This window comes from Maniola jurtina, chromosome 20, assembly GCF_905333055.1.
Source record: "Maniola jurtina chromosome 20, ilManJurt1.1, whole genome shotgun sequence".
NCBI lineage: Eukaryota > Metazoa > Arthropoda > Insecta > Lepidoptera > Nymphalidae > Maniola > Maniola jurtina.
In genome coordinates this window covers 4,622,572-4,646,422 of record NC_060048.1, presented here as the reverse complement: position 1 = coordinate 4,646,422, position 23,851 = coordinate 4,622,572, and the positions used below count along the sequence as shown (strand labels likewise).

The window sequence follows — 23,851 nt, the reverse complement described above, 5'->3', positions numbered from 1 at the left end:
TTGTAGAGATGTGTTTTCATAAATGTTTCCTTACAAGTCGTAACTTCGACTTACAGAATTAGTAAACATTTCCATCATTCCACTGGTTTATTGAAGGAACAATAGCGTTATACACCAGCTCGGTCGTATAGTACACGGTAATTCTTCAAAACATAAAGGTATAACCGGATTAGACTAAAGTCAGCCATGCCCACCTACTTCGTAACAGTGGATGGAATTTGGAGTTACATGCAGATTAAACACACTTTGACTTTGCTAGAAATAAAGACAAAGCTAGAACAAGATAGATTCATACAAAGACATAAATCTATAGCCTATATCATTTTAACTGCAGCGTCAAAGTAAGTTCTATAGATTGCCTGATTAGCCTGAGATGTAAACACGCTAACTAGAAGGAGTAAGACGTAAATGCATAGCACTTTATTCAAGTCATTAACGGTTTCTACGTGGTATAAGTACCAGAGCTAAATAGCTTGGTACACTTTAGCGATACCGATAGGCTCCTAAGTAGTTAGAGCCGTGTGTTGTTTTTATATTTTTCTTAGTAAAATTCCTATTTTGTTGGGAGTTGTACACCATTTTTAGATATGATTTAATTCATGTAAATGACACCGTATCTGTTCTTATAACACAGTGAAAGAAAGTTACCTACATTGTGTGGAAATAATCCATGCTAAAGACTATTGTTAGACCGTGTGTCGAACTTGCGCCGTCCGGCGTAAATCCCATTCACCACGGCGCGTGCACGGCGTAAACTAAATCACACGTAGGTATATTTCGCGATCGCTATATGGGGCGACGTCCCCATCCCAATTGCCATGTCGACCTGTCGCGAACTATAGATAGGTATTATGCAAGTTTCCAGAGCATCTATAATAGTTTAAAACCTAACACGAGAATGCATAATCACATTGTCGTACTACAGTAGAATTAGAATAGGCGATTATGTGTTCTTCTAGTACTCTACATAACAATGCACCTAGTTACCTGCAAAGTGCAATGAGCTAAGATAGTAGGTAGGTATTGATTGTTTGCTATTTATGGATTTATTTGTTGAAAGAAATAAAAGGAAAAAACGTTAATTGTTGAGAAATTTTATGCAAAAGAAGACAAATCTGGTGTAGGCATAAAGTTGTCCTCCTCATAGAGCAACTAGGTATGTCCCGCAATAAATAATTTTTTTTTAACTTAAAATCTTGATATTGGTACTGATTTTGTTGGCAATTAAATTTTAAAGTATTCACATTTTCTTCTTACTAATGTAATATGAAAAGGACAGGTAGGTACACAGTTTGATAGTTTTAAATTAAATTTACTAGAGCTGTCAAATTTCTTGATTTTAAGCTGCCAGTCGCGAGCCTATTGTTTTAGAACCGTAAAATTCATGTAACGTCCTTTTTTAGCAATATTAAAAAGAGGAGGATGCAGATACTCTAAATTAAGTTAAGAGAAAGACAGCAGAATCAGCGCCATTATCACTTATACATACGAAGTCGAAGAAAGTTAGCTATATCTGATCCACTCCGACTTCGCTCGCGTGGAATTATAAAAACCAAAGTGGTATGGGTTTCATAAAAACTGCCCGGATAAGCCGTTTCCATCTTAGACTGCATCATCGCTTACCACCGGCTGAGATTGCACTCAAGGGCTAACTAGTAAATGAGTAAAAAAAGTTAGCGCTTTTGTTAGCGGAGATTTACATTACTACTAAGTACAAGCAAAAACTCGAGTTTAAGGACACCTTGGCTTGAGCTGTAGGTACGTAGCTGTAGGTACGTCGATGTCAGTCATTCAGTTAGAAAGCGAAATCAATAATCATAAACTAGTACTGAATCACGGTCATATCTAATCGATCGGTAGGTTTCTAACCGTGATAGTGAGCCGAGCGGAAGCTGTCACCTCGCCGGTGAACTGGCTCTCGGAGATTATTTTAAACGTTTCCATGATAATGTTATAGAACTATTATAGAGTTTGTGCACGCTAATATCAGAAACGGCTTATTCGATTTAGATACTGTTTTCACTAATATATTGTAGTAAGCTTCACTTAACATTTAGTGTATATTTCATGTCAATCGGTTCATAAATAAAAAAGTTATGTCAATTTAAAGAAGACGGTATATGTAATTCAAAATATGCTGCCCGAAAAGTCACTATTCCACGCGAACGAAGTCGCGGGCACAGCTAGTTATAAGTATAAGTAAAACTATATAGCTAGTATAGGTATGACCTACCACATAAGTTTCAGTTTTTGAAAATCCCGCGGGAACCTATGATTTTCCGGGATAAAAAGTAGCCACGGTCTTTGGAATGCAAGCAATCTCTTTACTAAATTAATGATACCAGTGACTTCTTCAGTGTGGATTTAGATTTTTTAAAATACCATGCGAATTTTTTCTTTTCCGGGACAAAAAGTAGCCCATGTCCTTCCCCGAGATGCAAGCCATCTCTGTCGTCAATATCGGTTAAACGGATGAATTTTTAAAAATCGTTTGAAAATTCTTTGATTTAACCAAAAGTAGCGTATGTCTTTCCATGCGATGCAAGCTACCTTTGTACCATACGTTAAAATCGGTTAAAAGGGTCGTGAAAAGCTAGTAGAAGTACAGACAGACACACTTTCGTATTCATAATAATAACTATAGTACTACAAATGCAATTCCCTTTCTTAACTTTTTTCGGAATGTATTTTTTTTTAAGTTTTTTAAAATTTGCGAACAATGAGCAGGTGGGTCACCTCATGTTTAGTGATTTTTCACTAAATACGGCAACGGAATCATCTATGGTAAATTCATTTGAAGACTCGAAAGCACTAAAAAATCCATTTGGTAGGTAACTCTAAATAACACCAACGCGTGCGTAAACCTTTCTTTAATTACGCTTTTATTATAATTTGAAAAAAATATTAGATATATGGAGGGATGGGCCTTTTAGAAAACTCTGGTGTTCGTTAAATTTCAGTCAAAAGCTTTTTCATTCTACGTTTATAGGCGGATGAGTGCCTACAACGTATGAGCTATTTAATGAAAAATTATATGAAAACGTACACAAGATGCTCTAGTTTCAGTATAATATTCGCATTGCTAAAATTTTTCACCGAAATTATTTATAAGATAAATTAAATAGATACCTACTTCTGCTGCTGCAAATTATAGTAATTAATTCGCTAACAACTTACTCAAGCTTTCAAGTTTTGTTTGGGTGAGATATTTATCTTTGTAAGCAATTAATCCTCTTTCTGGGTTTTATTGGGTAAAAATTTCACAGTACCCGATTACCCCCCAAAAAAAGTTTAGTGGTATAGATTATAAGCTGTTAATGTATAGAGAAGCTAGGTATAGAATTTTGTTTTCGCAGGACACATTTTGTCATTTATCTGCAACTAGTTGATGCGCGCGACTTCGTTTGCGTGGATTTAGTTTTTTTAGTAATCCGTGGGAACTCTTTGATTTTCCGGTAGGTAGTAAAAGTAGCCTATGTCACTCTCCAGGTCCTTAACTATAACCCTGCAAAAACTACGCTCATTGGTTGCTCCGTTGCGGCGTGATTGAAGGACAAACCAACAAACAAACATACTTTCGCATTTATAATATGGGTAGTGATACATGTATTTACGCAACATACATACGAGAAAAATATCTACAAGTGGTAGTATGCAGGCAGCCTTATTTGTGTACAAAATAAAGAAGAGGGTAAGTACTTTTATTTTAGTGGTTCCCATTAGTAGCGCATTTAGAAGAGCCGTTTTAAATATTTATCATTTTATTCACGGAAATAGGCACTTGTCGGCAATCCCGTGCTAATCTTGTTCGGCCTTGGGTTGCGAGGGCACTTTGTGAAATAATGAAATTTATGAATGGCGAGAAAACATAAACATCTTTCGAGTGCAGTTTAAAAATTCAGCCAAAGCTCGGCGGACGCTTCAATGGGTGCCTCGGCATCACAAATTAACTTTGATAAATCAATTCATGAAATAAGCCCTCGTTCACACGGACGCTTTTCTAACATGCGTTAAAAAAGCGAGCGACACGATTTGTCGTGGTTTAAACCAAAAACATTTGTTTCAAAGTGGGTTTTAGAATGACAATAGTTGAATTTAACAAGTAAATAGATGCCAGGTAGGTATAATGATAATATTTCAACATCATCAGTCATGATCGTCGGCTCACTACTGAGCACGGGTCTCCTCTCAGAATGAGAAGGGTTTAGCCATAGTCTACCACGCTGGTCAAGTTCAGATTGGCAGACTTCACATACGTTTGAGAACATTATGGAGAACTCTGAGGCATGCAGGTTTCATTACGATATTTTCGTTTACCGTAAAAGCAAGTGATACTTAATTGCTTAAAGCTTTACACATAAGAGCTTACCATAAAAATACCTATAATTTTTTGGGTTTGCAATCCGAATAGGCGCGTAACGTATCAAGGAGCAATGAATGTATCAAACTTTGTCGTCACGTGTCGTTCTGTCTGCTCAAGCCTTACATTCAGTCAAAGCTCGGTAGAGCCTTGAATGGTTTCCTCTGCATCGCAAATTAACTTTGTTAGTGAGAATATTTGATGGATCTTAATTTGGGTTGAGCTTTGATAATTTGATTCACGGCCTACTGACGTCATAGATTATCTCGACTTGTTTATTTTTTATTATGGGTAATGTTTACTTTTGTAAGCGTTTAAACACGTTATCGTCTGGATTAATTCAACTGTATCTCTGAGAGCTCTTATACGTCAATAAGTAATAACCCATACTCATTAGGGTAAGTCCACACAAACAACATGCAAAACTCGTGATACGCCCGATGAGATCGTCGATTTCACGCACTGTATTATAACTTATGACATTCCAATTTTTTTTTTGTCTCTTTATTGTGAACCTTAGTCACTTAGCTACTATGTCGCTTCGTTATTAATATCAATCAATACCTCACCCTCTAATTAACCCCCGACCCAAAAAGAGGGGTGTTATAAGTTTGATGTGTGTATCTGTGTATCCGTGTATCTGTGTATCTGCCTGTGGTATCGTAGCTCCTAAATTAATGAACCGATTTTGATTTAGTTTTTTTTTTTGTTTCAAAGGTGGTGACCGAGAGTGTTCTTAGCTATAATCCAAGAAAATCGGTTCAGGCGTTTGAAAGATATGAGCTCTTTTCTAGTTATTACTGTAACCTTCACTTGTCGGGGGTGTTATAAATTTTTAATTTACACTTGTTTTAACATATATTTTTACCAAATCGTGATACTAGCAGTCCGAACACAATCAGACCGATACGCCTTTCTCATTAACTTTTACAATCCTGTAGCGATGAAAAAAACGAGCTTACCTCGAAAAGTTACATTAGGATCTCTGTTTCAATTATGTATAAAGCAATGGGTCTAATTAGAAAGAATGTTTGTCTGAAGTCTCGAAGTCTTAAAAGGACTTGGAACTTTTATTTAAGTACTAGTTTACGACTTACGACTTCTGACGCTGGAAATGCAACGAACGTGGATGCAATTCAAACTTTTATAGCTTGCGTTAACGTTCAGACTGAAACATTTTATGCGACGGAAAAGTACGTCCACTGCGTCGTTTGAGCCGCCATTTTAATTGAAAAGAGTAAAAATACTACAACAGATACCTACTTACATTTTTCATCTTTTTTTTTGAGATCTAATCCAACAAAAACAATAAGGCTCCAAAGAAAAATACATATTACTTAATAAATTTTTCATGATTTCAAAATGCTTTGAGTGATTTCTAAAACTTTTTTACTTATCGTCGCCATCTATGTAAAGAATTCTTCAACGAAAATCATCGCGTATTACAAGATGAGTCGCACGAGACGTATAGAATAGTAGAACCAGTAGAACAAAAAATTGACAACATATAAATGCCAATCTGAAGTCTTCAGTAGGTACCTAAAAATGCTTTGCTTATTCCTAGTAAATTACAAGTACCCTTTTTAAATTCTTGTATTCATTTTTCCTTTATTTTAGGGCTGAGTCCGTAATATTTTTATTATCATTAACAATTTTTGCGTCATAAACTTGGTAAGTACCTTGAACAAAACACTTTATCGATGTACCACGAATTTTTTTACGGAATAGAAGTCAAAAACTCGACTCACCTAAAACTACTGCAAGGATGGATGACCCAATGCCCCGCCGCCTTCTGTCTGATACGCTCCTTCATGAGGGCCTTCTTGGAGCCGAAGAGCTTCATGGCGAGCTTGTTGTCGGTGGGCTGGAAGAGGGCCTGCAGCTGGTTGCGCAGGAACCCCTGCTTGAGGAGTTGAGGTATGGTTAACGTCATGGATACATTTATACCAAGAGTACCTACGTCACAGTTTCACGAATTCTCAAATACTAATGGAAACTTAAGTTCTCGACTTCTTAACTACGAGTAGGTATCTGCTAAATGAATTTACTTAACGAGTATTAATTGTTAACATTGATGCTGAAATTCTGAACAAAATATAACTGGCAAGTCTCATAATAATTGTGCCCTTCTGGTTCCAATGACAAATCTGGTGACAATGGTCCGGCTAGATTACCTCGGAGAGCACGTAAAGCCGTTGGTCCTGCGCCTGTACTCTCTCCAGTCGTGTCGGATTTCCGTCCCATCGGGCTATGAGAGTGAGGGAATAGAGAATGCATACTGGTGGCTAATCACTATGGAGATTGGCCGCCGCCGCGTCGCCGCCGTGCCGAATTCAAAAAATGTATTAGTATGTATTATTGATGGAATTTAAAAAGTAGTAGTCACCTGCTTGGCGTCGGAGACCGGGGGCGCGGGCTCCACGGGTGTGCCGTACAGGGACACATCGTCCAAGCCACCGAAGTGGACCTTGCCGGTGCCGCTGCCCTGCTTCAGCGACATATCGGCGTCGCCTGCAACATACAAGGGAAACATCCATTATAACATATACCTACTTAAATGAATAGATTGACTGACCGACATATCAATACGTCGCTTAAATTGCTGGGTCTAGAAAAATGAAATTTTGAATGTAGGTTTTCTTTTTATTATGTACCTAGAGCTTTAACTAAACAGAACTGATGCGACATGCAACTTTTTTCTAAGAAAATATTTTCAAAAACTTCACCCGAGCTAAGCCGAGGCTATTCAGCTAGTATTAGGTACATATATTATGAACAAATTTTATATAAATTATTTTAATTTTATTATTTTTTTTTTATTTTTTTTTTATTTCCTTTTTTTTTTTTTTTTTCTGTACCTGATATAGGAACCGTAATATATGCCATCAAGGTTAACTAACTACCTTCAGCAAAGCAGAAAATCTAAGCTCCTTCATCGTAAAAAAGTTTAAAGAAGAAATCTTGTTCGTAAGACCACCTTGCTCGTTTCATCCTCTGAAAGGTCTTTGGCATAGTGTACCAACTTGAATTAAGTATTTTATAGTCTACTATACTTAAGTCTACCTACTTACTTAAGTCCCTACAATCTTGTCATAAAAGTTTACTATAAGTATATAAACTAGTTACTAGCTAACCCGCTTCGGTGGGTCGCTCGAATGGAATTTTTGATAAATCCTGAAACACGTATTGCTTTCATTTTTGCTCAAAAACCCAAATACACCAATTTTCATAGATATATCTTGAAAAATGGTCGAATTTCATACGAACTTTCATCCCCCATTTAACCCCCTTAGTATGAATAGCGCGTACATTCGTCCTATTCATACATTCGTGGGAGCATCTACGTCAAAATATCAAGTTTCTAACCTAGCTGTTAGGCAACCTTCATAGATCGTCAGACGGGACAAGTTAGTCTTTTTAAATTCCTCTTCTGACATATCTAATACGCACTATTATGTACTTGTTAAAAAATTAAGAGGTGCCTAACGGGTACCTATATTGCGCGACAGGTCGAGATGGCAATCGCGGTGAGGACGCCCCGCACACCCGTACATCCCCGCGTTAAATCGAAGTGGGATAGTGCGGGTTTGTGGAGCGTCCCCCGCCTCATACCCCTATCGCCATCTCGATCTATCGCGTACTACAGATTAGTTAGGTTACAAAACATTAGGTATTTCTAAAACATGTGAAAGTTAGCACTTGTTAGTAATGACAGCCAGACGTCCCAGACAAATGAAAGTACGCGGATGTCCGACATTTGTCACTGCTGTCATTCTCACATCTGACTTCAATAGACAGCATAATATAGATAATAGACGATATACCTAGACCAGACATATCGTTTTTCATGACGGTGATGCCTGGCTCTACTTTTAATAAAACCGATCATAAAAGACTATCGCAGCATTTTTAAGCTTCTTCCAAATCTTCGTATTTAAATCATTGTATCGACTTAATTTTATAATTTACTTACTAATTTGTAATTTACGTAGATATCGTCCCTGAGTAAAATTGATATAACAAGTCCAAAGTTAACGTACTTTAGCTATCCTTGGTTCTAATAGCCTAGACAAATGGCCCGGGCAGGTTAGTCAAAATTCTATCCAAGAGGATGAGATAAAGAGGTCAAGGGCAGTGACGTGAAACACCTACCAAGTCTGAAAAGTTAGTATTCCCCCGTGTATAATTTTAAAAGTTAAGTTCATTCCCGCTGTATCTAATTAGTTACGCCCATGAATAGTTGAACAACTTTGTCCTTTTAAGTGCAACCTCTGAACATTTTATTACGCTTCTGTCCTGCAATTCTATAATGGTTCTAGTCGTAAAATAATCAATTGTCGTGAGAATACTATAAATCGCTATAAATATGTATCAAGTGAGTCTGTGATAGCCTGGCAGTTAGGACGTTTGTCTCCTACTCAAGAGGTCGGGGGTTCGATCCCGGGTACGCACCTCTAACTTTTCAGAACTATGTGCATTTGAAGAAATTAAATATCACTTGCTTTAGCGAGCATCGTGAGGAAACCTGCACGTCTGAGAGTTCTGCATAATGTTCTCTAAGGTGTGTGAAGTCTTCCAATTCGTACTGGGCCAGCATGGCAGACTATGTCCTAAACCCTTCTCATTCTGAGAGGGAACTGTGCTCAGTTCTTGAGAACAGTTCAGTAAGCCAGCGATGGATTGTTTATGAAGATGAACACATTTTTAAAATGCATTTCGGTCATATTATGCCGATGCATTCATTTCAGTACTTTTCTTTAATTTTTCCTTTCTTAACATCTTAAATTAGATTAAATTTAAATCCTAGCATAAACTGAGCTAGCAGTTCTAGTTATCGCACGAGCAATTAGATTTCCGTGCGAAACCAATTAGTTAGTTCATTAACCTATTGGTGGTCACTGTATCTGTCGTCGGCGACACGAGCAATCATATTAAGTTGTAGTTTAATGAGTTTTACCATAGACACCTAATATGTGTTCTAACTTGTTAACGAATATGTCAATTAAGGTACTTGACCCACCGCTTGCAACGAGCACAGGTCTGCTCTCAGAATAAGTTTGGCCATAGTCTATCATGCTGGCCAATTGCGCATTGGCAGACTTCACACACCTTTGAGAATATTATGGAGAACTCTCAGGCATCCAGGCTTCCTCACAACGCGATGTTTTCCTTTACGTTAAAACAAGTGATATTTAACATTGCTTAAAACGCACATAGCTCCGAAAAGTTATAGGATTGAACCTCGGACCTCGAACAAGGAGGCCGACGACATCTTAACCGAGGCCATCACCGCTTGTACAGAAGAAAAAAAGTTTTCACATGCCTATAAATCAAGAGAAAATAGGCAAGGCTGCATCTCCATTTTCAATCACGTGTGATCGCAGCCAAGTAGGTATACTCTAGGTTTATTTGAAAAAGGAACGTACAAGGAACATTTATCTACAAGAAACAAGAGCTAAAAATAGTTTGCAAGGCACGCGAAAGCAATAACGAAATTGAATCCGTTTTTAGCTTAACAATACACGGGTCAGTACGTAGACCGAAATCAATAGAGATGTAGGCATTCAGCGTACAATGGCGAGTGCCCGAGGCGCGGCAATCAAGGCAAATGGTTATTGTTCTTTCCAATGTATGCGCTTGCACAGTGGTGCTTAATATAAACGTTTCCTGTTTATAGTGTTCAGTGCGACCTGTTTGGCAGATTTTGTAATGTTGTCATTGTTCCGGCAGTTTTCTTAGATAAGCAAATGAGTGAGTTAAGTAGCACTGATGTAGCTGGCTATTATAAACTCATCGCTTGCATGTGTTCTTAATCCTTAAAAAGATATCACAATACAATCTTAACAGTACAGTTTACGAAGAAAATAGTGTACTTAGCATGAGGTTTGATGGTTCGAAACGTCTTCTCATCCAATATTCCTCAACGCTTGAAGAACAAAATTTTCGAACAGTGCGTGTTGTCAGCGATGGCATTATGGATTCGAGACATAGTCGCTATCTATGGGCCTTATAAGAAATCTCAGAGTAATCAGCGGGTGATGGGGAGAGCTATGCTTGGAGTTTTCTACGTGACCATAATATCAGGAATGAGTAGATCCTCAAGAGAACCAGAGTAACCAATATAGCGCAACAGGTTGCGTAGTTGAAGTGGCAATGGGAGGCAAGAACACATAGTTCGAAAAACCGATAGATGTTGGGGTCCTGATGTGCTAGAAAAGCGATTTCGGAAAGTGCAATTTTAATAAATCGCAATCAATCCCAACCTGTAACAAAAACAGCAGCACCATTTGAAGACAGATGTCTGAACGGTTTAGCTATTAAGGCAGTGCGATGTTCTTCAGCGTCGGTTGATTGGAGATCTCCAGTTACACTATTGACGCCACTTGAATCAATGAAGTGCCATTGGCTCATTGTTTAATCGTCTGTTTTATCAACTGTAATGGGCATACTCATGCCTACACATGCGACGTATAATGTACCATGTCTCATTGATGGTAAAGACACTGCAGCTACTAAGAGACGAGGGATATTCAATTTGGAATCATTATACTCGTATCTTGCGAGGGTTCAAATGAGTTCTGGGAATTTTCTCGTGTTGCTACAATAGTATTACTGGATACAATATCACATTATGTAACGTTACTTCTTAAGGTTTATTGAAATAGAAACGATGTAATAATATTGAATTTATTCTATCATGAGCGATATCACGGACTTCATAAACCATCAATAAGTACCAACTTTAAGTTATAACTTTTAAACTCTTTGGATAGATTTAGATAGGTTCATTGACTATAACTAGACTATTTAGATTTGGCTCTTTACTCTACCTGTTTATCTTACATATCTATTAAGTAGATTAATTTTATTAAATTGGAACTACGGTTACTTTTTTCCGGGGAACCCCTTTTACCTATTTATGTGCCCTTGAATATAAGTTATACTCGCAGAAAAGCAAAGAGTTCCTACGGAATTCTTAAGGCGATTTATACGAAAATTGGTAAAGACGTACCTTACGCTTCGGAAATTGACTTCAGCAACTTTTTATTCCAGAAAAACAAGGCGTTCCCACGGGATTTTTAAAAACCTAAATCCACGCGGACGGAGTTGCCAGTATCATCTAGTTATACATATTATGCATGCTTATTTTATTCATTCTTTTCGCCGGGATTCATAATTATGCCTAGATGATCCGATATAAAAACATCCGCTTCGAGATACTTCCGAGCAGCACTTGAAAGTTGAAACGACAGTCTCTCTCTCTTCAGTGGGTATTTATTCAAAGTATCAGATGTTCCGATCCAGATATTAATTTCGGGACCATCGAGGTACCTTAATTAAAATCTGAGCCAAGTCCGGCTATTCAGAGCAACAACAGCCTAAATAGAACTCGAGGGACATATAAATCGTTTCCCTTGTTTGTAGCTAAAATGCCAAAGTGCCATTTAAGGTTCTTTCTTATGATGAAACGATTACTTATCATTTAGAGATTAGCTTTACGATTATTATTGACGATTAGATAACGATTATATAGGTATATCTTACTAAAATAATTGACTATATGAAAGATGTTTGAAAGTATAGAGTAAAAAAAGTAAACCAAGAAATGTATTCAAGTTATTTAAATCAAAATTCTGTAAAATACACAAATTTAACCGAGATTATTCTTCAAAAACCCCACAGAATTTCAAAGTTTTTTTCAGTCAAATTAAACATCAAACTTACAAATTCCAAATTCCGAATTCGCGTGCGCAGGTATCGTTGCAAGTTGACGTAAACTATGCATACCTATCTGTCATTTAGAATGAAAAAGTCAGTCCCAAGAAGTCAGTTAAATGGAAATGGGATGGAAACTAGGAAAGTTTTCGGTTTTCTGTCCCTTCCTGCAGTGTCAACGTTAACTTTAAAAGTTGCACTAGGGCTTTGGATACATCCATAGGATATTTTATACAATCTAAAAGACGCGTTAACAAAACTTGTTACAAGAAAAAAATTCATAAACATTTTTGCTAGATTCGTTAAATAGACTCGTTAAATTGTATATCAACGATTACGCTAAACTTATGCTGGGAATACGGTATATTACAGCTAATGGGGACTGTGGTCTGTACTCTGTACCTTTGACCTTTGGAGTTAAGTCGCTTGTTTGGCCGTTGAGCTATTGAAGCATCAATGGTGACAATGCACCATGACACCGAACCGCAAACAGCGCATTTTCATTACTGATTTCAATCTTTGATAATTTCTTTCAATTTTCTAGTACTTAAATACTTTTAAGTTTTACGTACGCGGTAAACATGCGTCACTCAGTGTTGGCGAATGCTTTCGTCACTCATTTTAATTTGATGCGCTTAATGCGGCCTTTTCGTGCTATTGATGTGACCTTACTTTACTCGTATTTTTTTAGTACGCATTCCACTTTTTACAACTTTTGCGCTTTTACCGTCGTCTATGCGACCAGCATTAGGGCGATACGTATCGCAAATAATACAGTTACAGTGCATTCTTCTTCAACCTTGAAATCGACGGTGGGCAATGCGGCTTATTCGCGATGACATCACGAGACCAGCCACGTGAGTCAGAAAAAACAATTTTAATTACATAAAAATCGAGACATTGTCGTTTTATGTCGCTTATTTTGTAAAAAACATCATTTTTCAATTCCAATTTCCTGGTTTATAACTATTCTGTTTTTAATAGCATTATCGTTCAATTAATTTTTCCTCAATGAATCAATTGGCACTTATTTTTAATCAGTTAATGTCAAAAGCAGATATCTCCCTATACCTGCAGCTTTTCATAAACAGGCACGACTGGATGAATGTTTTAATGTTATGAATTGTTTTTTCATATGATGCCTGCGACTTCGTCCGCGTGGATTTAGATTATTTTGATTTTCCTGGATAAAAATTTAGCCTAAGAAAATATATCGGAGTCCAGGATGCAAGCTATCTCTGAATATACCAACCAGATGATGTCTATGAATCTACGTGGATTTAGGTTTTTAAGAAATCCTATGCGAATGTTTTGATTTTGCGAGACCAAAAAAGCCTATGTCCGTCTCCTGGATACAATCTATACTTGTACCTTTCGCCAAAATCGGATAAAACCGTGAAAAGCTAGCAGATAGACATACAGAAAGACTTTTAAATTTATAATATTAGTGTGGATTAATTTAGTACCACTAAAAGAAGGATTTCTGATAATATGTTATAGAGTTCCCTTCAGAGTTGCGTAGTGGTAGAATATTTCTTATCATGAAATCCTGACCTCTTTACCCAGGGACTTCCCGATAGGTAAGTAAGCCTCAGTACGTAGTCCTCGTATGTAAGCAATTGTGATCGTATTGCAAGTGAAGCCACGTGACATGGTAATCGATAAATTCAAGACGACTGCGGTTTTCTTACGGAAAAGCTGAAATATCAAGCGGTTGGCAAGGAAATTAACATTCCAATGTTATCGGATTTTTCTAGGATTTCTTGGTTAATTTCCTTTAGTCGAATCGAGCAGAGACCGTGACAAAGTATGTAAATACCTACAGATTTTTTTCAAAAAATTTTTTGGTGTCAAGTTTTTCCATAGTATAATCCCAATACATGTCTAATGCTCATGTTCCATCTCACTCAGTGGTTATTGTTGAGAACTCTGCACTTAATATTTTAGACTAGCAACAGACAGACCTGAACAAAAGACTGGGATACCTAGTTAAAAAAGATAAAAAAATGAAAAATACATTTTTATTGTTATTAACTAATTTAAAACCGCATAATAATATGTAATAAGAGTAAATACATAAATTAACACCTTTTATATAAGCCGAACGTACTAATCATTGCTAACCCTACTTTCCTAAATAAATAACATCAGAGCCCTACCGTTAAACGATTTGGAGTTCCAGTACGATTTCGTACAGGGACCGATTAGCCTGCTGTCATCTTATGGTTACTTACTCGTACCTACCAGTAGGATCGAAGTCAAAGTCTAACTTGAATAAGAATAAAAAAATACAAATTGTAAACTATTGATAGAACTTACAATTAACAGGGCTCCCTCCGTCACTCGTTTCATACAATCGTAGTTCAAATTTCATTTGAATATTAAGCAACCAAAGTCCATGAAATTTTGCAGACATATTCTAGAAACTAATATCTGTGTCTGTGGTGTTTTAGATTTTTCTAAAAATATGTAGTTTTAAAATTACAGAGGCTCAAAGATTTGTATGAAAATTTTTAAGACCGCGTAACTTTGAAACCGAATATTTTAACAGAAATCTGGAAAACCACAGACATAGATATTAGTTTCTAGAATATGTCTGCAAAATTTCATGGACTTTGGTTGCTTAATATTTAAATGAAATTGGAACTACGATTGTATGAAACGAGTGACGGAGAGAGCCCTCTTAAACACCAAGTAAAAGGCCCCATTTATTAGCACTTACCTTTCGGCATTATGGATGTGTTCCTTAATCTAGATTTACCTTTACAATTTTAATGAAGCCTAACCTTAAGTAGGGTCTTCTTCCCTGCTTCTTCCAGATTGGTTAGTGGTAGAGTCCTTTTTTAAGGGTCCTTAGTGGAACAAGGAACCCTTACAGTTTCGTTCAGTCTGTCTGTTCGTAGGTCTGAGTGTCACAGTTAATTTAAAAGTAAATAAAAGAGCTCTTAAGTTGAAAAGTGAAGTTACCGCCAATACACAGAGGCACACTTTTTGAAAAATAAAAAGATTTTTCAGAGTTTCTCTGGAACTTGAAAGTGTTAAATAAGTTTCTACAGTTGGAAAAAAAGTACCTACCGTTAGAATTAATAATAATGATCGCTGAAGTTTTTAACAACTAGGTATTATTAGAACTTAGAACTAAACACCCCATTCATTAGCACTTACCTTTCGGCATTTTGGATGTCCTTAGTCTAGATTTCCCTTTAAATGAAGCCGTGGTGATTAATTGTGTTTACAGATCTGAGGTTAGGTATCGCGGGAACACATGCAGTCCCGACATCACACAAAATCGACACAACACAAAAACAAAAAAACACATAAAGGATTAGTTTGACGATCTTCTTAACTTATTATATTTTTCTAAGATTCAAATGACTATTTTGTGACTATGTAAATTTATTATTTTGGCTTTGATTTGGCTGAAACGAGAGAACAAACTGAACTTAAGAAAGTTATTTTGTGATTTATATTATACTTCTACTTTATGCCATTATTGCTTTAATTGGTATGACGTTATCGGTTTATAGTAAATTAACGATTGGTCAAAGATTAGAAATTCAGGATTTTTCACATGGCTGCCCAAAAAAGGAGTGTAATGTTTTCAGGGTGTATGTATGCCTATATTACGTAAGTTTTTATTCCACCATAACTTCTAAATGCCCGAACAGATTTGGACGTACGAGGTATCGTAAGAATCCTTACAGCATCCCGAATAACACTGGCTATAATTTTTTGAAAAAAAAAAATCAAAATGGGTGGACACTGTAGTGTTTTAATTTTTAAAAATTTAAACTTGCTTATTTTAATCAGAGCTCTGCAGTACAGATCTCACAATGGATAGATGTATAATATAGGTATGATATACGAGTAAAATATATATATATATCTATTATTAATTATGTATTCAGATTTGAAGGATATTTATATAAAATCTTAATAATTAAGTCGGATAAAATTCCGATTATATTCTTGTACACTATCAATATCACGGGCATTTTCTAGTTTAAAATATAAAAGTGTTCACTGAAATATGAAAATGATATGCAGTAAGAACACGAGGTAACACTCTTATCAGGTGATTCGATCTGGAAGAATTGCAAATTACATCTGAGGATTATGCAAAGTAAATTTGCGAATAATCCAATGAATTTTGTTCAAACAGCACTGGAAAAGACAAATTTTTAAATCTATTTTAATATGACTTAGCGTTCACGATGTTGATTCATTTTTCAGACCATTTGAAGATCCATTTTACAGACGTTATAATATAAATAGGTATTTTATTAACTGGCCCCAATTATTTTAATTTGTATTGAAAAAATATATATTTGTAATCCACACTGATATTGTAAATGCAAAAGTGTGCCTTTTTGTCTGTCAGTTATCCTTTCACGGCCCACCCATTTTTGACGAAATTCGGTACAGCGATAGCTTGCATTCCTAAGACGGACAAAAGCTAATTTTTGTCCCGACAGGACAGAAACCCCGTATCTGCGCAGATGTTTTGTCCTGTCCTATGTCCTAGTCCTACTAAACAGTCAAAAAGAATGCTGTTGGTATAAAATAATACATGTTGGTTCTGTACACGCAATTCACAGATATACAAGACATCAAACGATTCTAGAGGTAATCCCAAGTCTCAGTTAAGGTGCAATTTGACAGCTACTGCAAATTATATCTCAGAATAGAACTGAAGTCGTCCCCGACAATTACTGAGCAATTGAGACAAAAGGATAATGTTTGGCCGCTGTGTCAAGGGCAGCCCGCTTTATTTGTCCAATTGAACATAAAAATTGATATCACATGAATTTTATGTGTTTTAAATAGACTGATGCGGAAGCGGTGAATTAAAGGCGGATAAAAGAAATTAGCGTCAATATTCTTTCTCCAACTACTTAGATTTTAGAGTAGTAGGTTATCTGTAGTAGGATATCTTTTTAACCAATTTCCAAAAAGTTCTCAATTCAGCCTGTTATTTTCTATTTGATATTGTTAAAAAAAGGACGGTTTGGTTTTTAGGACGGAATGTAAAGTTTGTGAGTTTGATTGTAGGAAGTAATCTCTGAAATTACTGAACCGATTTTAAGAATTCTTTCACCAACAGAATTTACTTAAGTGGAAGGATTCAGGTTCGATTTCCAGCTGGATCAGTCTGGGAAATTATGATTTCTTAATCAGTTCATTTGTTCTGGTGAGACACAACGGCCGTGGTTATTTACCACCTTACTGGCAAATTAGTGCTGCCGGCCGCCAAGCAATTTAGCGACTTCTAGTACTATATGTACATATACTAGTAGAAACTTTGTTTATAAAAACTTCCAGGTTAAATCGCTTAGACTTTCACAACCAGTTTAGAAGCAGCTAAGTGAGAACAGGTCTTGGAAGAAAAAAAATATAGATAAAAATTGATTGAAATTTTTTAAAAAGAGTGATTCAGTCAGTTCAAATAACCAAATGAGCTTAATATGAGATAGTTATTTCGAAATTATAGATACACACTTACATTTTATTTAATATACAAAGTTATAAATTATAATCTGTATGCAGTCGAAGTCAGGTTAAAAACAATGACTAAGATTTAAAAGTACTCCCTTCGCTAAAATCATCAACAGGGTTAGCTATTGTTACTGCGGTGGTAATGTTGATTTAGGAGTAGCAGGAACACAGAATGGAAGATATAAATAAGACGTAGGTTTTAAATACCCGATGTAAGCAACATGGTGGGTGGTAAACACATCAATTGATATATCACGTACTTAGTTCATTGCAGATAGGTATATCTAATTCTGTTGGGGTTAGGTTAAAAGAATCAGTTCTAATATAAAAGGTACCGGATTCGATTCGATTTCCTGTTGGGTGTGGAGATCGATATTCTTAAAAATAGTTCATTTATAGCCAATGACGCGAAAAGATCATTGCAGTACTTACTACCTTTAGAATGAATCACTTATTAAATTAGGTACAGAAGCAGTTAAAAATTCAAATGTCTATTACAATTCATAGATCGATATTACGATAGATATTACGATTCACAGATTCATAGAGGATATAGCTTCCATCTCCGACATGGAATTTTATAGCGGAAAATCAAAGAGTTCCTAGTTCCAACCTGATTTTTGAAAAACCTAGATCCATATAAGTTAATGAAATCGGCGATTATCTTAGTAGCAGGTAGGTAGGTAGGTACACAAATAATATACCTAAATGTAATGTATCACCTTAATCTATTACGAAGTTTGTCAAGGATATTTCATCTAACGAGTTAAATAAAAATGCTGCATTTATAATAGCAGTCACATTTAACCAATCAAACGACCTTATTAAGTACGAAACTGGTTCTCAAAATGTAGGTATTAACTCAGGATCAGGAATTTGCTAGCAAAAACTTACTAATGCTTTTTTTTGTATAATAATAATAATAGTTAATTTGAATTTTTTGCTTCAAAACTATTACACAATCAAAATATGCAGAGAAAAGGGAGAAGAAACTAAATCAATTTGCAATCGGCAGATTTTCTGTTTTTCTGCTTATGTCAACGTTATTTCTGTATAATAAAATTGAGCAGTTTGGAACCCAAAGTTTAGTAATACATATTATTGTTTTGTAGGTAGGGGCTTTAGATACAATTTTAAGGTGTATAATATGTTTAATGAGCCAATTGTCCAGTACTACATTAAAATCCCAAAATTGCAATGGGATGGACACGTGTAGCTCATGCATGAGCATCGATTGCGAGAAAACTAATATCATCGCACCCAGATGGACGTGGACGTACAACTTTGGCCACATAAGTAGATCTGTGTGCTTTGGTAGCTACTAGGTCGATGTTAGATGGAATTAACCAAGACGCTAATAAGTGCTTGGAATTAGGAGCTAAAAACCGAGCGCTAATGACAGAAACAGATGGAAAAATCTTCTGGAGCAGATATGGGACCTCAAAAGACTGTAGCGCTGATAATAATATTGATGACGGTTATGTGAAAATATTCGTTAAGTGAAATTCTATAAGAATCGTTCCAGCAGAGTGTAGTGGGATTGCAATAAAATATACAAAAAAAAAATTTGTTAAAAGTTGATGGCTGATCACTGTTATCAGAACATTATGTCTGTATTATTGGAACAGCGTCTGGTTTTTTAGCTTTTCATTAGATACTCGGTAGTTACTTGATTTGGGTGCGAATAACATTTGTTTATGATGTTTTCAAGCTCATAGTGCAGTCATTTATTTGGATAAGCTCGGAATAGATTAACTGGATAGTATCAAATAGTAATTTGATTTCTTACGTGAGTTCGTAAAGTGTATTATCTACGGGCTATTAAATAAAATATATTTCATAATGTTTAGATTATATAGGAATATTGCAGTAATTTAACATTATATTATTACGAGCAATTATGATATTAGTTACCTACTTACTAAAAGTATACAAATTGTGATTTTATGTACAAACATGTACCAATTAAAACATAATTTATGTACCTAGTTTCTTTGATGTACTTACCTACATATTTTATCGTCTATTAAAGAACCGTTATTATAAATGCTATCATTATTGGCATTAAAAATATCTATGTAAATAGATATTTTTTTAGAAAAAAACAGTAGGTATTTTTTTAAATTTTTGTCTCATTGTCTCTCTATCGTGCGTGATTCACGCTGAACGGAACTTGGCATTCTTATAGCTTATACTCCGGATTTAGAATACATAAAAGGGCCCACTGATAATTTTTATCCCGTAAAAAACAGGATATGGAATGATCGTTTGATGATGATGATGATTTGTCGATGTTACTCCATAACTCCGTCAAATACTCAATTTTATTCACAAAGATTCTACTGTCAGGTTAGTCTCATAACATAAATTAAGTGAAAATCTAATAAATAGTTGCGGAGATGAAAGACGGAACTCCTCAACGGGTATCAGCACATCAATGGCGATAATACCTACATACATAATATTCATTTCTCCCTTAAATTAGTAACACGTTAGATTTCGGTAGAAAGAATACAATTTTCAGTGCAATTCAATACGGGTTTCGAAAACATTTCACAAGAAAGATTTATAATCTATTCATATACTAGAGGATGCTAGACTACGTCCGCGTGGATGTAGGTTTTTAAGATCCCTTGGGAACTGTATGATTTTCCGGGATAATAATTTGCCTCTGGTAATTACAGGGACGCAAGCTACCAAACGTCAGAATCGGTTAAACTGTTGGGCCGTAAAAAGGTAGCTGACAGACAGACAGACACACTTTCGCATTTATAATATTAGTATAGATTTTGTCTATGGAACAGGTAAGCCCACCCGTGCGAAGCCAGGGTAGCTTAACTAGTTGATAATAATAATTGTAAGGAAGTATTAACTAAGTGTATTGACATTTTGGTGTGATTTTCTAGAAAGTTATATGCGCCAATAGGTAGGTATATTTACAGCCACTCTCTTGCCGCAGGACATTGCATAAATCTCATTCATATTATTGTTGTTAACGATCTAAATTAGCTCCGACCACTTGTATACTTCCATATCGCTAAGGTTCCCAGTTATAAATAGATGGACTACATAGGCAATACGCGATACCAATTCAACAATAACACTGCATTTTATTACAATACAAACAATCGAGTGAACGAGACCGAGTGATCGATTTCGATTGATCGGAGTTTACTCACTTTCGCGGCTGGCCAGTCCACATGTGTACTTCCTTAGTTTATGGAACAGGTAATTCGTAAATCCCGCACAGCACATGTTGAAAGTTTTGAATTGTAAAAGCGAACGTCAGCTTGTGGTCGGTGTCAACGTCATTTTTGTGTTGTGATGGGATCGGCGCGAGCGGCGGGCGGCAGAGGCGAGCGCGACTGATCGTCGCACATACCGCAATACAATTGAATATACTTAGCTCACTGCCTCACTGCTCAGTGCTAGGCCACACTGCCGTGCCCCCGAAAATAATATGCATTGAGCTTTACCACCATATACTTGCACTGGGGCCGCCAAACGGCTGCCTGTGCCCGCAACGCACCATGCACTGATATTTTTTCCGCTCCGAACACCAATTATAGTCAATAACTGACGAAATGTAAATCGATCAGCGTTATTCGTTGATTATGAATTACAAACAGTGGCTTGTTTACATGAGTCAACGCTGAATGTGGATTTAATCAAGTCGTTACCTTCAGCAATCTTGAGATCTGTCTTTGATCATCAGTCCATAAGTTTATTTACATTATTTTTCTCTTTCCCCTTAAGAGGGCTCTCTCCGTCACTCGTTTCATACAATCGTAGTTCCAATTTCATTTGAATATTAAGCAACCAAAGTCCATGAAATTTTGCAAACATATTCTAGAAACTAATATCTATGTCTGTGGTTTTCCAGATTTCTGTTAAAATATTCGGTTTCAAAGTTACGCGGTCTTAAAAATTTTCATACAAATCTTTGAGGCCCTGTAATTTTAAAACTACATATTTTTAGAAAAATCTAAAACACCACAGACACAGATATTAGTTTCTAAAATATGTCTGCAAAATTTCATGGACTTTGGTTGCTTAATATTCAAATGAAATCGGAACTACGATTGTATGAAACGAGTGACGGAGAGAGCCCTGTTAATCTTTAAATTCTCCATAAATGCTGCATTTACGTACATGATTATTTATTATTAGATACTGTCTATAGATTAGTTTGTAAATCTGTGTTGTTCCGTCAAGCATTCACGGTAGTATAGTTAGGTAGGTAGGTGCTATTTCAATATGAATAGTTCAAATTGAAAACCATTTAACTATTAAATGATTTTTAATTTGATCTTCTTAAATCTTAGTCTTATTTTTTAATATCTATGGATGGACTTACATGATGAGTTGTATTCTTTGAATGATGATCTTTGCATTCTAGCTGAAATTGTACAAAATATTCAACAATAATATAATGCTCTCATTTCATTGGTTATTTAAAAATTTCTGTTTGTTCTTTTCCATGTGCGTTCTAGGTACAAATACCATGTTCTACATTATGTTTGATATGGATCTCTCATATTCTTAAAACTAAAGGTAATTCTTCTTACAAGTACTATTTATTAATAACGACGACCACTTCGTTCAAGCGCGTAAGTTATAATAACTAAAACACACATACGAGCTTAGTAATGTTAAAATAATTAAATGATTTTTAATTTCAATCCTTTTAGTACCAAGTGTTTAATAATGTTCAGCTTATCAAATTTACATGAATATTTTCAGAAACGTTGTATGCATTTGGTATGCAAATGCCTAGTCTTTTGAATTTAATTAATATAATTAATTTTAGTGTTGAAATTCTTGGGACTTCTGTATCGTTATATTCTACTAGCGACCGCCCGCGACTTATTCCGACATTCGGAAAATTCGGTCTTGTTATTTTTAATATCATTTTTATTATTAAGAGAACTTCGACGCTAAATTTCAGCTTTCTAGGTCTATGGGTTTGGGCTGGGCGTTGATGAGTCAGACAGTGAGTGAGTCAGGACATTTTTAATATACATATTTACATACTTAGATAGATTTGCTGACCCACTCTGCATTCACACGGAACTTACCTACCTGCCTGTTCCATAGATAAGTTGTGAATGTGTTATACCTGCATAATATAAACGGTTCCATTTGATGGTTGAAACCCACTGGGATAGACATCTACAAGAACGCTGGAAAAGGTGTGCACGAGAATCCCATCGAGTGTACTGGGAATTAAAATTGACACTTCGTTCAATAGTCCTCTTGTTGACACTATGTTGGAAGATCACTAACATTTAGTTCCGAGTACGCCAACATGACGCTTACTGCTGCAGCGCCAAATGGCAAAAATCAAGTTGCTTCAAAAATAGGTCGGCAATCGCAAATCCAGCGTGCTTATATTAGTGGAGGTCAGCGGTAAAACCGCATAGGAAGTTAGCAGATATATGCGTAATACACAACTTGCGACTAGCTTTATACGTACTATTAGAGAGGATTGTATATATAGGTTAAGTCTGCATAAAGAGGTTTATTCTTGTCCAATAGTTACATGTTTTGCGGTTTTCGGGGTAGGATTACATAACATTAGGGCAATTTATAGATTGACCATTCCGTTGCGCTGCATACTTGCCCCGTTTCGACACAATTCCAATTTCGTATTTATAGCGGCAAAATGCGGATACGTTAGCGTTGCATACGCGTTTCAGTTAGTCAGTGAGCATTTTTGATTCGAACAGACCAGAAGATTTTTTCACTCAAGTACATAGTGCTTCCGAATCATCAAGTGAATCCATCGTTGGTTCAGAATGCTATGCTTACCTAGAAGAAAGAGCCAGGAAATTAAATTGTTTTTTTTTTCTATATGGTAAATAGCAAGCTAACGCGGTCACCGAATAAGTAATAGCCAAACGAGAGTCGGGCGGGCTTAGTGTTAAGCGATTACTGCTACCCATGAACATCTAAAGCACCAGAGGAACCGGCAATGCATTACCGGCTTTTTAGAAATGTATTGATCCATAGCTTATAATAATAACCCCATATGTTGAAATCCAGTTATTATACTATCTTACTAACAAACAGACATCTAGATCTAGAGTGATAGCATCTAATATGAGTTTATTATAATGTCTGTAGGGTAATAAAATTTAAAAGTAAAACTAGTAGTACCTAATGTAATTTTAGATCAAAATAATTCTTCTAGATTTCAATGTTGATGGAAACAGTGAAGAGGCTTCTAATCCTAAAACATGTGTCTTGCAAGATACCCTTATTTTAAGTTGAGGAGAC

The 23,851-nt window shown here is 36.0% G+C and overlaps 1 protein-coding gene and 1 long non-coding RNA gene across 19 annotated transcripts in view; one reads left to right on the top strand and one right to left on the bottom strand.

Annotated features, from left to right (window-relative positions):
- LOC123875585 (potassium/sodium hyperpolarization-activated cyclic nucleotide-gated channel 2) overlaps positions 1-23,851 on the bottom strand; it is a 280,825-nt gene that overhangs the window by 45,450 nt on the left and 211,524 nt on the right. For 8 of the 18 annotated variants that reach the window (XM_045921492.1, XM_045921494.1, XM_045921496.1 and 5 more), the window contains 2 exons: positions 6,747-6,871; positions 6,109-6,263 (listed from right to left, as the gene is read on the bottom strand). In XM_045921492.1, coding sequence (XP_045777448.1) covers positions 6,109-6,263; positions 6,747-6,871 — 280 coding nt within the window. Of the gene's footprint in view, positions 1-6,108; positions 6,266-6,741; positions 6,872-15,241; positions 15,496-20,751; positions 21,125-23,851 lie in introns of those variants that run through there. The other 10 variants (XM_045921493.1, XM_045921495.1, XM_045921497.1 and 7 more) reach the window with 6 other exon arrangements.
- Positions 1,585-14,160, top strand: LOC123875608. Its single transcript, XR_006798181.1, has 3 exons — positions 1,585-1,672; positions 10,208-10,211; positions 14,146-14,160. It is a non-coding gene; the product is annotated as an uncharacterized LOC123875608 (long non-coding RNA).